The sequence below is a fragment of the Myodes glareolus genome, chromosome 8 (assembly GCF_982192425.1).
Source record: "Myodes glareolus chromosome 8, mMyoGla1.1, whole genome shotgun sequence".
In the NCBI taxonomy this organism is placed as follows: Eukaryota; Metazoa; Chordata; class Mammalia; order Rodentia; family Cricetidae; genus Myodes; species Myodes glareolus.
In genome coordinates, this window is record NC_142033.1 from 67,739,410 (window position 1) to 67,755,858 (window position 16,449).

The following is a 16,449-nucleotide window of genomic DNA, read 5'->3' on the forward strand; positions in this document are numbered from 1 at the left end:
ACAGTGCCAATTAAATGGCATTGTTACCTGGCTATGTTCCTACCCACCCTAACACCCGGGCTTCTCCAGCGCCACCTCCACCCAGACTGCTCACTGGACCCATTCAGAGGTGCTTCAGGCAAGACAGCCAAGCTTGAAGCAGAGCCTGGGCTCCAGGAGCCAGGGTCAAAACTTGGTCTTCACACGGACTGTCAAAGTCAGAGCGCATGCTTGATTCTGTCATGGCGCTAACCTTGAGTAGAATCTGTGACTGTTCATTTAAGCATCCATTCCCCCATAATGGGCACTCCTCCCCCTGGCTTAATCAGACGTGGTGAGATGACGTGACATCACTAATTTCTTTAATGGTTATCATAAAAAACAAGGGTGGGGCTGGAGAGATGGCCCATCAGTTAAGAACACACAAGGCTCTTACAGAGGACCAGAATTCAGTTCTCAGTACCCACACAAAGCATTCACAAATGCCTGAAACTGCAGTTCCAGAGATTTCAACATTCTATTCTGGCCTCTAGGGATACCTATTCATAACCTCCCCCCACCCACACACACACCATACACAATTACAAGTAAAAGAATTTTTTAAAAGCTCCAGAAATAACATGGCATGGCAAATACCAGGAATGATCCTGTGTGTTTGTGTATTTGCTTACTTAATCCTTTAGAAGTTGAAACTAGGGCCTCATGTATGCCAGGCAAATACTCTAGAGGCCTAGTCTTTTTTCTTTCTGAGACAGGTCTTACTAAGGTACCTACACTGGCCATGAACTTGAGATCCTCTCATGTCTCAAGCAGCTTCAAGTAGTGCCTCGCTCAAATAAAAGAATTAAATGGTTCCTAAGTAACAGAGTCTTCTCCCTACCATCTTGGTTGGCCATAGTACTTGACCTTTGTCTAATCAGGCTTTAAACCATAGATTAAATTTTAAAAATTTAGGCAAGATAGTTTATAAAACCTGGGTGAGCAACTATCAGAGTCATGTTTCCTAAGAAAGTCGGACAGCCATTCCACCTGGTAGGTCAGCAGTCTCCAGCCTGCCTGGGGTCCTCATTGCTGACACCCTTGGCTAGCTGACTCTGACCTCTGCTTGATCATTCTCTATTCTAAGTGACAGTCTCCACACACCTCCTCACACACAAGGTTCAAAGTGGCTTGACTCTACTGATTATGTGTGGCCCAATATAAACCTCGCTGTTTCTCTTCCCCTCCTCACTCTTGTTCTCTGGCTGAGCCTACCATATTCTGGGGACTAGAATGGGTGCCTTACACACATTATTTCTATTTCCATAACCCCAAAGACAAGCATTTTTTCCCCAGTTTACAGTTTCACAATTGGAAATCCTCCAGTTAGTGTGTGGTGTGCCTGAGCCCCAGTAGGACCATATCAGTCACTTCACAAGGAAAGAAACCCACAAGCATCTCTGTGTCCCCGTGCTTGTGACAGGCATCCTGGGAGCATTTCCTCACTTCAAAGCACAAAGACTGGTTGCTATGGAGTCACGGAAGAATAGTTAACCTCCTCTAACAGAGGCTTCTGACTGCAAACAGCTAAACACAGAAGCTAGCCCCAAATTTGTATTAACAAAATGCACAAGAAAGTTATAAAAATATTTTATTGATGTTACAGAAAAAAATTACATATACTGAAACATTATTAAAAGTACATATGTTAAAATATGCTAAAATCAAATAACTTACATAATGGTAAATCCAAAGTAGCAGGAAATCATAAAATGTTTCTGGTTTTCCTCTCCCTAAAAAGCTGGGACAAATATGAGCTATCTAGTGACTACTAAAGGTGACAACACAGTTCGTTCATACTTGCGTCCAGTCACCTTATACAAGGGCAGCTAGCCCTGAGGGTCTGTAAAACTGTGGGCATACTGTGCTCCTGTAAAGGGCCACCACTGTCTCCAAAATCTGATGGAGTCACACTCCTGAGTTCCTTGTAACACAAACTGCTGACAAATCACTTGTTTGAGAACACTCAAGAGAAGTCATTTATTCAGAAAGTCACAATTTTCCCACAGAAACCACTCTTCAGAGACACCCATGACCACTAGGCTTCTCCTTCACGTCAGGGCACAAGCTGGAGGCTTTGCTCCCTTTGAACGGTCATGTTCTTAAGTCTGGAAGAAAACAGCATTTATGTATCACGTGAAACATCTTAAGCTCATGAATTTCCATTTAAAAACAAAGCATACGTGACTGGAGCGATGGTGTAGAGGTTAAAAGCACTGGCTGTTCTTGCAGGACTGGAATTCAATTCCCAGCACCCACATGAAAGCTCACAACCTCTTAACTCCAACCCTAAGGGATCCTATGCCTTCTTATGGCCTCTGTGGGTTCCAGATACACATGTGATGCATATACATACATACAAGCAAACACTCATACACAAATATTTTAAAAAAAGAAAAAAGGGCAATAATGTTCATGCTGCCAGCACCACACAGTTCTCACCACCAACCATACACCCAGAAACAGGGAAATCAGAAGGACACAAACATCTGGAAACGCAACCAAACATCCAGAGCCCAAGATCTCAGTCACTGTGTTGTGTGGTTTTCTGGTTTTGTTTGTTTGTTTTTATGGGGGGGAGGAATCGAGGTTAGCCAAAGCTGTGGGAATAGGCTGATACATGGACCCTGAACTTCTTAAAGTGACATGTTTACAGGGACAAGGGGTCCCATGACTCTCTAGACAGTGCAATGCTGGAGGACAATGTCTGTGTCAACATGATGGTAGTGAGCAACTCCTGTCCAACTAGCAACAGCAGGGTCAAGTGCATCTCTTCCTTCTGATCACACTCCCCCGTGAGGGCTGCAGGGCATACCCACTCATCAGCTGGGAGACCCGCTCCTCAGTACCACCCATCACTCAGCTGATGACCCCCACTTCTCCATCTGCAAACCATCCTGTTGAGCTGACTTTCTCCAAATTCAGATGTGAGTGGAAAGAAAGGAGGGACTGTCTTTTTCACCCTGATCACAGCATGACCATTCTCAGTACTGTATACTTATTCAACACGTGTTTATCAATACTCTCAACCAGGGCAGGGGTGGGGCGCTCACAGGGAACATAAATTCTATAAATAGTATTAAAAGAACAGAATTTTTAAAAAATTTATTTTTACTTTATGTACATGAATGTTTTGCCAGTGAGTATGTATATGTATCACATGTGTATTTGTTGTCTCTGGAGGCCAAGGTGTTAGAGCTCCTGGAACTAGACTTAGAGATGGTTGTGAGCCCAGTGTGGACTCAAGGAATTGAAGCAGGTCCTCTGGAAGAGGAACCACTGATCTTAATCAGTGAACCACCCCTCCAGCCTCTGAAAGGAATTTTTTTAAAAAGGGCTAGTGTACCCATCTATTCAATAGCTACAGAAAATGGCAGAATTTGTCCCAAATTGGGTAAGATCAACATTACTCCCATCCATCCAGCAGTCATCCACACAATATAGAACAGCCTCAGGTGAACTTATCCACAGTAAGATGTGCACGCTGCTTTGTGAGTTCTGTGAAAGGAGGTGCCGTCTCTAAAAAATGGGCTCTTAGAACAACACCTGGTGAAGCTGCCTCTGTCCTCGAGGCTGTGTTCAGTGGTGCTGCGCTCTGGTGCAGACACAGTAGGAAGGGTTCCTAGGCAGTCTGTCAGAACACTCTCAGAAAGCAACCGCAGGGCGTTCTCACGTTCACCGCTAAAAACAGCACTCTAGAGATCTTACCTTGAGCTTATCCGAGAAGAGAGATGAACATCACGACCCCCATAAACTGAGTGAACAGCAGCAAGGGAGTGAAGAAAGACCACACATTCCACAGAGCCAGGTTGAAGCTGAAAGAAACCAAAAGCAAACTGCTGACAACACCAATGAAGATGACACAAATCTGTTCTGTTCCACTCCAGAGTCTGGATTTAAGGAGCTCCAGAGTGTTTATCCATGAAGTCTCTTTAGACAACAGCACCATGACAACAATGCCACCACCGCCTCAAATAGTACCCGGACCTGGGATCACAAGCGCCTCTGAAGGGGTGTGGCTCAAGAGATGTTAAGTCTCTTTGTTACTGTTGCAGAATATTTGTTTAACTATGCAAAAATGTGTTGCATTTGTTTAACGATGTAAAGATGTATTGCAATTGTTTAATTATGTAAAGAGCTTTGCTGTTTTACCTTGCCTGTCTAAGGTACCTGACTGAGCTATTAAAAAGCTAAATGGCCAATGGTGAGGGAGAAGGTATAGGCAGGATGTTCAGGAGAGGAAGTGGGAGGAGGAATTTAGGCTCAGGGAGAAAGAAAAGGAGACAACAGGGAGAATGCAAGCCAAAAACGAAGAAAACAGGAAAGTAGGGCCTACAGAATTAAAGAAAGGTTAAAAAAAAAAAAAACCCTGAGGTGAAATGCAGATGAATAAAAACAGTTAAGTTAAAAGAGCTAGTGGGACAAGCCTCAGCTAAGGATGAACAGCCATAATTAATAATAAGTCTCCATATCTTTCTCTTTTTTTGTTGTTGTTGTTTTGTTTTGTTTTTTTCAAGACAAGGTTTCTCTGGGTATCTCTGGCTGTCCTGGAACTCACTCTGTAGACCAGACTGTCCTTGAACTCACAGAGATCCACCTGCCTCTGCTTCCCTGAGTGCTGGGATTAAAGGTGTGCACCACTACCACCCTGCTCCATGTCTTTATTGGGAAGCTGGTTGGCAACCCCAAGAAAAATTGAAACTATAAAAGGCCCCAATGTGGGCCCCAATGTCCACAGAGGGCCTGAGAAAGCTGAAGAAACAAATGGCTATGCCTCCTTTAAGAGGCACTGCTGTGCAGCAGAGTCCTGGGGCAGCTGACACACGAAGTAGAAACAGCAAGCTAAGTAAAATCGCCTGCCACAGTGCAGGTACCAACTTCCTAGAGCGGAGGCAATTAAATGCAGCTCTCGGGCAAATGCAGTTAAATCCAGTTAAACAAAGCTCTCTGCCAGGGCTGAGGTCTTAAGGCTTGACTCTCACAGACACAAGGAAGGAGTGGAGACACCTGCCAGAGCCGCACGGAAGACGGCCTAGCTGCCGCTTGCCAGTTTGAGGTTAGGCTCACATGGTCAGAGAATGCTAGAGGTGCACAGTGGAAAAAAAAAAAACCAACTTCTAAACAGGTTACAGTGAACATGGGTGCTTAAGAAAGAAAAGAAAATAGGTTTAGAGAGTCATAGGGAAAAAACAGTTTAAAAATAATTAAGTAAAGTCTTTAAAGAAAGAGTAAAGTGTTAAGCCATGTACATTGAGCTTAATACATAGGGCATCTGGATCCTGTACAGTGCTTCGTTGACTTTGAATTTTTGAATCCTAATGAGCAAACGAACTGTTGAGAGACAAGGGATTGCAAAAGGAATTACTGAATTAAACTAGTCTAGATATTTTAAGGATATCTTAACTTTAAAATGGAATCCATAAAATGTATTGCATTGGAGAGAGGTTATGCCTTTGTTTCCACAGGAATTGAAAGGTTGTGGATGCCATCAAAATTAATAGAGACCGGATTTGATTAGGTGAGACCTCCTAAAAATCTTGGCTACAGACATAAAGAAATAAACCGAGAAAAAGACAAGTGACGTGGGAACAGCCCATACAATGGTGAGACATGATAGATCTTGTTGGCTGCAGTGTCCTCATGTCTTATATTACATGTCATCCTTTCATATGGCATGGGTATAGGTTTGGTTATACAGTACAAAGAAACTTATAAAGCTGATAGATGCCTTTCACCTGCTCAAACATAAAACAAAAAAAAATCATCTTTGGCTAGTCCATCATTGTATTAATGCAGATATGACTGTTACATTTGAAAGTTTGTGTGTTTTCAGAGCAAGGGGACCAAACACCAATGAAAATGGGTAGCCCAGGTGACCCAGACTTTCAGAGTGCCTCTGTTACAGTTTCCTTTGAGTTCTGCTTTCAGAACAACTTCAAGGCTGCTGGCTGAGACTGTCCAGCCTCACAGATTATTCTAGTCAGGTCTTCAGATAAGCCTTGCACTTTTCCATTACACAGAGACTGGACAACAAATGTTATAGCTAGTTTTCTTAGGAATTAACCATTATCTCTATTTTCTCAGGGTCCCCTGGGGATGCCATCACCCCCAGACAACAGGAAGCAGTCTAGAGAACACACCCACATTCCCATGAGGAGAAGTGGGTGATTTTTGGTCATTCAGTGGTTTAGGGATGTCTGCCATCATTTAGTGGGGGTATAGGAATACAGGATAAAAACAAAAAAAACAACTATTCATCTCAAATATTTTACATTGGTATGGATTTCTGTATATTGACACAAATTTAAGGTTATTTTTGTTACACCATATATGTGTTTCTACTGCTGTTTAAGGTATTGTACCTCTACAGCTCATTTAAAAATGTGTTACAAAGTTCTAGTCCTTGAAAGCTATTATTACAAACTATTTAGGATAATTTAAAAATGTAGATTAGTAGTCATCCATAACAATCAAGCTTGTAGTCATGTTAGGTATTTTTTCAAAGTTAAGCAGATAAATTTTAGATAGATGGGTGATCTTCAAACATTTCAGAGAACTACAGAATATGGCATTTAAGATGTTTAACAATCTAATGCTTTTCATGACAGTGAGACACATTTGCTCCTAGCAGCACCAATCTTCTTAATAAAAGAATGATGAGTATCAAGAACCTCCATATGGAGCTCACTTTCAGTGTGGCAAAGCTAGCCATTTGGGCAAGAAACTGCTCTTGCCTCAACTGTTGAGAGTATACTGTACAAACAGAAAAGCAGGATACAAAGGAAAAAGACTGCTAAACTTTGCCAAGACAAGGTGAGATGGTTCTTCAATATTCCTGCTTAATCCAAGGGTCTGTCAGATAGTCTATGATGGGAAACTTCCTTTAGCCAATGACCTTTAAGAAGCTGAACCAGGTTGGGGTGTGACCTTTTGGGTACCCAGAGAAAACAACCAGCCTGCCCAGCTCTCACTCTCTTGTTCCTGCATTCCACACACTGAGACTGGACCCTCGTTTCTGTTCTGTGAGTTTTCCCATTTGCAATAAAGAATAAAATATTATTTCGGATTCTTTCGGAGTTAGCTTGGTATTATTTGATTCACGTTTCCCCCCCACACTTTTTCACATTCAGCTACAATTATAGGCCCATAGGATGAAGATGGATGTTCCATTGTCGCAAAGGAAACTTAAGTGATAGTCCAGACAGCCAGCTATTTCTGTCATTTCCGTAGTTTGTGAAGTTGCTTGCTCTGCATTTCCTGTTTACTCAGGTAATAGAATATCCCTCTCGGATCTCTAATGGAGTTGAAGAACGTTTTCCCTGTTGCCAAATTCAGAAAAGAAACTTACATTAAGAGATGTAAAGTTTTAAGGCTGAGAAATATAAAAGCTTAAATTGTTTATCTAAGAAAATGTTTTGAGATCTAAAAAGATAATTTGGGGTTGGTAATAGAAGTTAAGATAGAAAGTAAATTGCATACACAACTTTGGACTTAACCAAGATAGGATAGATAATGGAGTATTTTCTCTGAATTTGTCAAAGCAAATGAACTGGATATTGTAAATGTAATTCTTCCTTGATAATTGTTCTTATTAACTCTTACTATGTTAAACCTTAAACCTTTCTTTTTATTTAGACAGAAAAGGGGGAAATGCTACAGAATATTTGTTTACCTATGCAAAGATGTGTTGCATTTAATTATATAAATATGTGTTGCTGTTTTACCTTGCCTGCCTAAGGAACCTGAGTGGTCTAAAAAAAAGTTGAACAACCAATAGCGAGGGAGGAGGTATGGGCAGGACTTATGGGCAGAGCGTAAGTATCTTTATTTGGGAAGCTGGCTGACAACCCAAAGAAAATTCCAACTACAAGTTAGCATGTAGGATGAACCATACACTCAAATGGCAGCAGCCTACTTTACCATCTTAGGCATCATCATGAAAAAGAAATGGTGGACATGATGCTATGAAATCTTCATTGCAAAAACAAAACAAAACAAAACAGTATTCTTGTCAACAAATGAAATAAAACACTTTCTAAAAGCAAGCATTTCAATGACTGAACTGATACGAGCAGAAGCTACCACGGAAACCCATAAAAAAAATTAAATAAGCTCTTCCATTAGCTATGGGTTTTAATATAAAATCCTGGATAGATATGGAAGTCAAGTAACCACAAGCCATTGGTCTAAAACTAATCTGACATTTCTTGGGATGCTCCCACTACAGGAGACAAAGTACAACAACCTCGTTGGTTCACCCTCACCACGGAAAGGGTAATACTGACCTCACAGTGGCGAGCAACACAACTACGGCCAAAATTGGGTCAAAGAAAGTGCATTTATGCAGAATATACATATACCTTTAAGACTTTTACAAAAAAGCAATCTACAGATTCAACACAATGCTCAGCAAAATCCCAGCAAAATCCTTCAAAGACCTCGAAAGAACGATACTCAACTTCATATGGAAAAGCAAAAAACCCAGGATAGCTAGAACAATCCTGAACAATAAAAGAACTTCTGGAGGCATCACAATCCCTGACTTCAAACTCTACTACAGAGCTACAGTACTGAAAACAGCCTGGTATTGGCATAAGAACAGACAGGAGGACGAACGGAACCAAATAGAGGACCCGGATATCAATCCACACATCTTCAAACACCTAAAATTTGATAAAGAAGCAAAAAATATCAAAAGGAAAAAAAAGAAAGCATATTTAACAAGTGGTGCTGGCATAACTGGATATCAACATGTAGAAAAATGAAAACAGACCCATATCTATCACCATGCACAAAACTCAAGTCCAAATGGATCAAAGAACTCAACCTAAAGCCAGCCACAATGAACCTTATAGAAGAGAAAGTGGGAAGTACACCTGAACGCTTTGGTACAGGGAACCACTTCCTAAATAGAACACCAGCAGCACAGACACTGAGAGAAACAATTATTAAATGGAATCTCCTGAAACTGAAAAGCTTCTGTAAAGTAAATGACATGGTCAATAAGACAAAACGACAGCCTACAGAATGGGAAAAGATCTTCAGACAGAGGTCTGATCTCCAAAATATTCAAAGAACTCAATAAATTGGACACCAAAAGAACACATAATCCAATTAAAAAAAAAAAAAAAACGGAGCACAGACCTAAACAGAGAACTCTCAACAGAGGAATCTAAAATGGCTGCAAGACACTTAAGGAAACGTTCAACATCCTTAGTCATCAGAGAAATGCAAATCAAAACAACTCTGAGATTCCATCTTCCACCTGTAAGAATGACCAAGATCAAAAACGCTGATGACAACTTATGCTGGAGAGGTTGTGGGGAAAAGGGAACACTCCTGCATTTCTGGTGGGAATGAAAGTTGGTACAGCCCCTTTGGATGTCAATGTGGCGATTTCTCAGAAAAATAGGAAACAACTTTCCTCAAGACCCAATAATACCACTTTTGGGTATATATCCAAAGGATACTCAATTGTGCCACAAGGACATGTGCTCAATATGTTCATAGCAGCTTTGTTTGTCATAGCCAGAACCTGGAAACAACCTAAATGCCCCTTGGTTGAAGAATGGATTAAAGAAAAAAAATGTTGTACATTTACACAACGGAGTACTACACAGCAGAAAAAAAAATAATGACATCTTGAATTTTGCAGGAAAATGGATGGAACTAGAAAACATTATTTTGAGTGAGGTAATCCAGACACAGAAAGACAATTATCACATGTACTCACTCATAGGTGGTTTTCAAACATAAAGCAAAGAAAGCCAGCCTACAAACCACAATCCCAGAGAACTTAGACAACAACACAGACACTAAGAGAGACTCACATAGATATAATCTACATGGGAAGTAGAAAGTATAAAAAGACAAGATCTCCTGAATAAATTGGGAGCTTGGGAACCTTGGGGGAGGATTGAAGTGGAGGAGGGAGAGGCAGGGAGGGGAGCAGAGAAAAATGTAGAGCCCAATAAATATCATGGGAAAAAAATTTAAAAATAAAAAGACTTTTACAAAAATCAGAATTTACTTTACATAAAGAAAAGTCGAAGAGCTGAAGCTTGGCTTTCTCTAATTGAGAGATATTTTTCTGTAATTTACAGGTTTTTCTTCAGTGAGCAAGTATTACTTTTTTCCCTAGCCTCTCTTCTTCACTGAGCACCTGTGAACTTAGAAAGGTGGATTCACTTGGCACTGTGTGAGTATAAAACTAGCTGTGTGTGCAACAGGAAATGGGTTGAGCAGCTCTGGCGTGTGCACACTGTGAAAGACATGTAACCTTGAAAAGGCTGCTTCTACTGCGGAACAACGACAGGCTACACTGTGCCACTAGACATACAGGGAAAAGAGGACGGGTGTCCCTTCAAACTTGGGGATCAATAGCTCCAAGATCTTGCAGAGATACAAAATCTCCAAATGTTCAACTGCCTTGTGAAAAGTACCATATCTGCAGATGACATCCACCTTCCCCGCACCCTTATGTCATAGCTCTAGGACCCTGACAGCACCACATGCTGTGAGCCGCTGCACACGTTTCTATGTTGGTTAGAGAACAACAGAGAGAAGACTGCATGTGCTCAACAGACGGCCTTCACTTTGGGGACAGTGGCTGGTCGAATCCATGAATATGGAACCCATAGATAAAGACAGAGACAGCTCAATCCCTTGAGGAGAGTGTGAGGCTAGTGAAGCTGGAGGTATGTACACCTTCTGGGAAGATGTACACACACAGAAGTGCAATAGAGCAAGAGTGTTCTTAATGGCATCCTTCAAAACAACACAAACTATAAGCAGCCTGACTGTGTGACTGCACAGCAGATGCACTAGGATTCAGTGACACAGAGAGATGAACAACTGCTGGAGGAAACAGGTGACCAGCACCCACTTCACATATGCACTTAAATGTCAAAGAATGGTGACTGTACACATCGAATGTTCTAAGGTTCAAAACACAGACAAATAAAACAGTGCTTATTGGATGCAAAAGTCACGGTCACAAAGATGGGCAACGTTTGCATGTGGCAGGAAGGTTGAGGTGAAGGGTCAGGAGTGATCGCCAGGACACTGGCTCCACTCCTCCCTGGCCTAAGTGAGATCTGTAGCAGGGCTAAAGTCAAGATTATTCACTCAGCTGCACTTGGTTTCCCTTTCATGTGTCTTACCCATCACAATGAAAGACCCTTAATAAAGAAAACACAGAGTATGTTCAGAGGTCACATCTGTGTCTAAAGTAACTAAGGCAGATTAAGAGAGAAAGAAATTAAGAGAGGCAACCCCAAAGAACAGAGTACGTGGGAACCCCTTTTCCCTGGGATACCTTGTTGCTTAATTTAGGTTCTGGGTTACATTCATCATTACCTGACCACAAAACAATTGGTTTTCAACTCACACTCAACTTTTCAACATCCACTCACCAAATTCCTGCTGCAATGAAAGTTGCAGTTGTGATGGGCACCAGCGTCGGGTACTTGACATCATATTCTTCAATCCCGCGATACCATTCCAGATAGACTATGCAGTAAAATGCGACTGACAGGCTGACAAGCAACAGGGTCCCGCCAAAGAGAAACCAGCTGTGGAGACAAAGGAAAAGAAAGGGCTGACAGCACTAGAGGAAGTAGCCGACATCTCCACGGCCTTGGTCTTTGGATGTGTGGTCATTCCTTTGCCTCTAAGAGCACTGTACTGAGGTCAGGCCTATGGTTTCAACTTTCTCTCATCCCCAAAGCCCTGCCCCAATGTTTGATATCTACACTGTCTCTGCCACAGAAGGGCATCTGGTCCCAAGCCCCCTACTTACCACTGTGGCTGATCCAACACATCATCTGTGTGGAATCTTTTTTAATGGTCACTTCTAGGAAAGTCTAACAAAAGGGCACACATGTAAAGCTCTGAAAAGCCTATCTTCCCAGCACAGGCTTATTGGCAGCACTCCTTGGCATCCTGACATCCTGCATACACATCTATCTACCAGCAGCACCATGCAGCTGGTAATGAGTCTGCTACAGCAGAAAATGAGCTTCTGGAATCAGAAATGCCTCCGCCTCCACGCCAGACCCACCCTGGGCTTGTCCCGAGTTCTAATTAAGGAAGAAGCAGCTGCTGAAGTGGCAGCTTTCAGGTCCTCTCCTCTCTCCCAGCAGGTTTGAAACCAGCTGAGAGATGTCACTGACAAGAATTGAGGGAAGAATATGGCTTTGGAGAGTGGTAACGCAGCCTTGGCTGACACTAAATCCCACAGACCGACAGACTTATTCCTAGATTCCAGATCACAATGAAAGCCTCTACCCTGTTAGTGTTGCCTCTGCAAAATGAAAGCAAGGGAAACCAGTAGAGTCAGCCTCCTTCAGGAAGAAGACGCCTAAGACAGTGCTGCTAGGTTCCAGTTCTTCATCTGCAACTCACTCAGACAATCACAGGCCCACCAGGGAATGGTGAACAGGACGGAAGGATGGGAAGGAGCTTGATATTTAAAGAAACACCTCCTCATAGAAGAACAAGTGGCCTCTTCCCCAGGACTTAAATGAACTCCCTCATGCCTCACAGCCTTGAGAGCTTGTTCCTTCTGCCTGTTTGGTTTCTCCCACAAGCAGTCTATGACCTGAAGCCTTCCTTGAGGACTGTATTCCCATGATTCAGCAAGACCGAATTCCAGTCTCCATCTTTTATGGCCCTACTGTTAAGTCCAGTCACCGCTCTTGGCACTAAACATAGCCCTCATGTGCCAGCTGTGACAAAACCACTGACACCCTCTTTTCTGATATCTGATGGCCTCCAAACTTTTCGCACACGATCCACAACTTCTGCTCTATGGTCAACACCTGGGATGAGGAACAGGGCTCCCCAGTCCTGGGTATGAAGGGCTATTTGACACCAGGACTCAGGCACAATCTCACGACTCCTCCCATTGACCTTCAAGGCAACTCTGAGTCACAGCCTCTAATCACCCCCTTCTTAACTACTCTGAAACACACCTTTCTCAGGCCACAGTTCTCACTCCTCCTCTAGGCTTTTTTTCTCCAGCCTTCTGAAGGCACAAGGGACAATTTTAAATTGCATACATTCAAGGTACAATGAGATGGTCTTCTGTATGCAACATCATAAGACGACTGCTAAAAACAGCTACTTGACACATCCAGCCCATCACATAGCTAACATGATATATCCAGGGGTTGTGGGAAGGGGGACATAGAAGAGGCCATGTGAGACAGGAAGAAGACAACAAAGATCTGACATACACTGTATCCCCAGAACTTATCAAAAGTGAAAGGCTGCACCCTTTCCCTACATCGTCGTCTTTTCTGTATCACCAGCAGCTGTTCCAACATCACATCTGACAGAAACTAACAACTGGATTTTGGTGTGTGTTTGTGTGTGTGTGTTGTATATAGGCTGTGTGTCTGTTGGAAGCACTTGCCGTTACAAGTTTGTCAACATGAGTTGTGTGTTTGCATGTATGTGTGTGTGTAAGCCAGAGGTCAACACTGGGTGTCTTCCTCAGTCACTTTCTACCTTGTTTTTAAGACAGGGTCTCTCACCAGACTTGGAGTTCACTGATTCACCTGGACTGAGTGGCCAGCAAGTCCAGAGATTCCCACACTCCACCTACCCAGCACTAGGACTGCAGGCAGACACCACCAAACTGACTTTTTAAAAAAATGTATATTCTGGGGATCAAACTCAGGTTGACATGCTTGTAATGGCAAGCACTTCCAACTCAGTCATCTTGTCATCTTTTAACTATTCTGAGAGTCAACTGACAAACTATACGATGCCTAACATGAAGCAACAAGGTTTTCGGTTGTCTTTTTTCTTTCTTTGGTTATTAGAGACAGGGTCTCACTATGTGGCTTTGGCTGTCCAGGAACTCACTCTGTAGACCAGGTTGACCTTGAACTCAGAGATTTGCCTGCCTCTGCCTCCCATTTGCCTGCCTCTGCCTCCCACATACTAGGATTAAAGGCATGCACCACTATGCCTAACGAAACAAGGTTCTCTTACCTGTTAGTGTGAAAATTTTCTTTTAAGGTTTTAAAGAAGTCAACATAATAGGTCACAATGATGGATGCCAAAATCCAGAATCCAGAATGAATGTTAAGTCTTGGAAGAGGTCTCTCCTTTTTCTCAACAGCTGTGGAGGTTTCTGCAAAACACGGGAGATTTTGAGCTTTGAACTTAAGTGGTTTTTTAAAACCATATAAAGCCATCTCCTAGAACATTCCAGTACCTAGAATCCCTCCCACTATAGTGCCAGCTCCTTCGGCAAGACCGTCAAGGTAAGTTTGTATGGAGGGGCAGAGATGTAGCCCAGTGGTAGAATGCACACGCTTAGCATGCATGAGGTCCTGAGTTCTATGCAAAGAACCAACAAAAACTGCAGATTTACATTTGCTGAAATAGTTAATATGAGTGCACTATAAAAATACACTAAATATATTAATTATTCCTTCTAAATGATCTTGGAATCACATTTATACCTTCATAATCTTTTCGATACAGCAATGCTATCCAGAAGTATGGGAATTTATTTCACATTTCCTCTAGGAAAGAAAAAATATCAAATGTATGGGGATGAGAAGGTTCAGGGGGTAAAGTGCTTGCTGCACAAATATGAGAATTTGAGTTCATCTCTGGCACCCACATAAAACTAAACATGGCAATGGATGTCTCTCACCCACTGCTGGGTCAGAACAGGTGGATCCTGGGGAAAAGGGAGACCTGGTCTCAAAAAAAAAAAAAAATGGGGGGGCAGGGGGAGACTGACAGAGGAAGACACACAGTGTCAACCTCTGGCTCCAAAAGTGCATGTACCAATAAGTGTAAGTGCACACACACACAAAGGAAATGCCAAATGCAATAACAGTTATACCAAACTATCTTACACAGACATCAGCTTTTGAGGCAGCTCAAACATGGAATGGCACGCCAGAGCTCTGGACCCAGAACAAAGCACGGCCTGCACAGATGATAGGCAAGTCTTTTCTCTCTGCCAACAAAAATGAGGGGATCCTAGCACGCCCTCTCTGTATTGTCATAAGCCGACCACTGGTCTCCAAGTGAGGCTCAGCTCTGGATTCTGAGAGCACTAAGCATTCTGACAGAGTTAGTACTAACACCGTTCTTGAAGATACTCTCAAAATGCATATATTGCCGTGTCTTGGCACAACATTGCCAGTATTTTGAAAAGCTAATAAGTGAACAAAGGTTTTACAACATCCAGATCAAATATCTCTAAAATGAATTGTCACTCATCCCTACAGTTCTCCAGCCTATAGGCAACCAACATTATCAGTTCCTATGGAATTCATCCTTATTTTGTGCATCTACATCATGAAGCAAAAATACATCATGAGTTGTAGTTTGTACTTAAATGATAGCATGCCATACTTGTTCTGCACTTCCCTCCGAAAATCGCTCACAGGAATGTATAAAAGCCTATTTGGTCTACAAGAGTTAGCTCCAGGATAGGCCCCAAAGCTACAGAGAAAACCTGTCTGGGGGGGGGGGGGGGAGCTGGTGGCACACGCCTTTAATCCCAGCACTGGGGGTGGGATAGGAAAGGAGACAGGAGAATCTCAGTGAGTTCGAGGCCAGCCTGGTCTACAGAGCAGTTCCAGGGCAGCCAGAGCTGTCTCAGGGGGCAGGGAGTCTATCTGATATACCACGCAGAGATACATCTAATCTAAATGTATTTTAGCTAGATTTCTGCTAGGCATTTCCATTCGTGCCGTATTACAGGCAAAGCTGAAATTAAGCACTGCACACGTCTTTGTATAGGTTCGGGGCTTAATTCTTCAGACTAAGAAACTACGGTTGGTTTCAGTTTTAAAGGATGTAGCCAAACCCCTGTTAAATCGGCTCGCCACAGAAGGCGGAAGCGCAGCTCAGGGGAGGACGCTAGGGTTCCAAGACCTGTCGGGCCCTGGACACTGCCTCGCAGTCCTACTTGGTGAGCCTTGGACCAGAGCCTGTGGAACCCTCACCTGACGGTCTGGCGTCGTCCTCGGAGTTCAGTCCCGCTTCGGAAGGAAACAGGTAACGCCGCCGGAGCTCCTCCCGAGCCCATGGAGCATCCATCGCGGTGCCTGTCAGTGCGACGGAAGTGACATCACGCAGCACTTCCTGTGTCAGCTCCTAGGGCAGACTCGGAGTTCTGAGTGGAACTGTATTCCTTTGCGATTTTAGTTGGCCCAAAAGAATCCGCGCTTTTGCGGTTTTAGTTGGCCTAGAATTTTAAAATGACCTCTGGTCCCAGGAGCAGTGAATCCCGGGGGTTATTCCAATCTAGGGAAGCTCTAGACGACCAAAATTAGCCGTGCTTCTAGTTGCGTGGCCCAAGAACATCCAGTTTCCAGCATGTAAACGCAGAAAAAAAAAACCTTCTGTCCAAGCCTGGACTTCCAAAGCCCCGTCTCCTGACTATTCCTGCTC

At 43.0% G+C, this 16,449-nt stretch overlaps 1 protein-coding gene across 1 annotated transcript; it reads right to left on the reverse strand.

Moving 5' to 3' along the window:
- Positions 1–1,592: 1,592 nt before the first annotated feature.
- Tmem128 (transmembrane protein 128) lies at positions 1,593–16,157 on the reverse strand. Its single transcript, XM_087909071.1, has 5 exons — positions 16,002–16,157; positions 14,020–14,161; positions 11,433–11,591; positions 3,727–3,833; positions 1,593–2,126 (listed from the first exon to the last, which is right to left on the reverse strand). The coding sequence occupies exons 1-4, from the start codon at positions 16,093–16,095 to the stop codon at positions 3,734–3,736; spliced, it is 495 nt and encodes a 164-aa protein (XP_087765197.1). The 5' UTR covers positions 16,096–16,157; the 3' UTR covers positions 1,593–2,126; positions 3,727–3,733.
- Between the last annotated feature and the right edge of the window lie 292 nt (positions 16,158–16,449).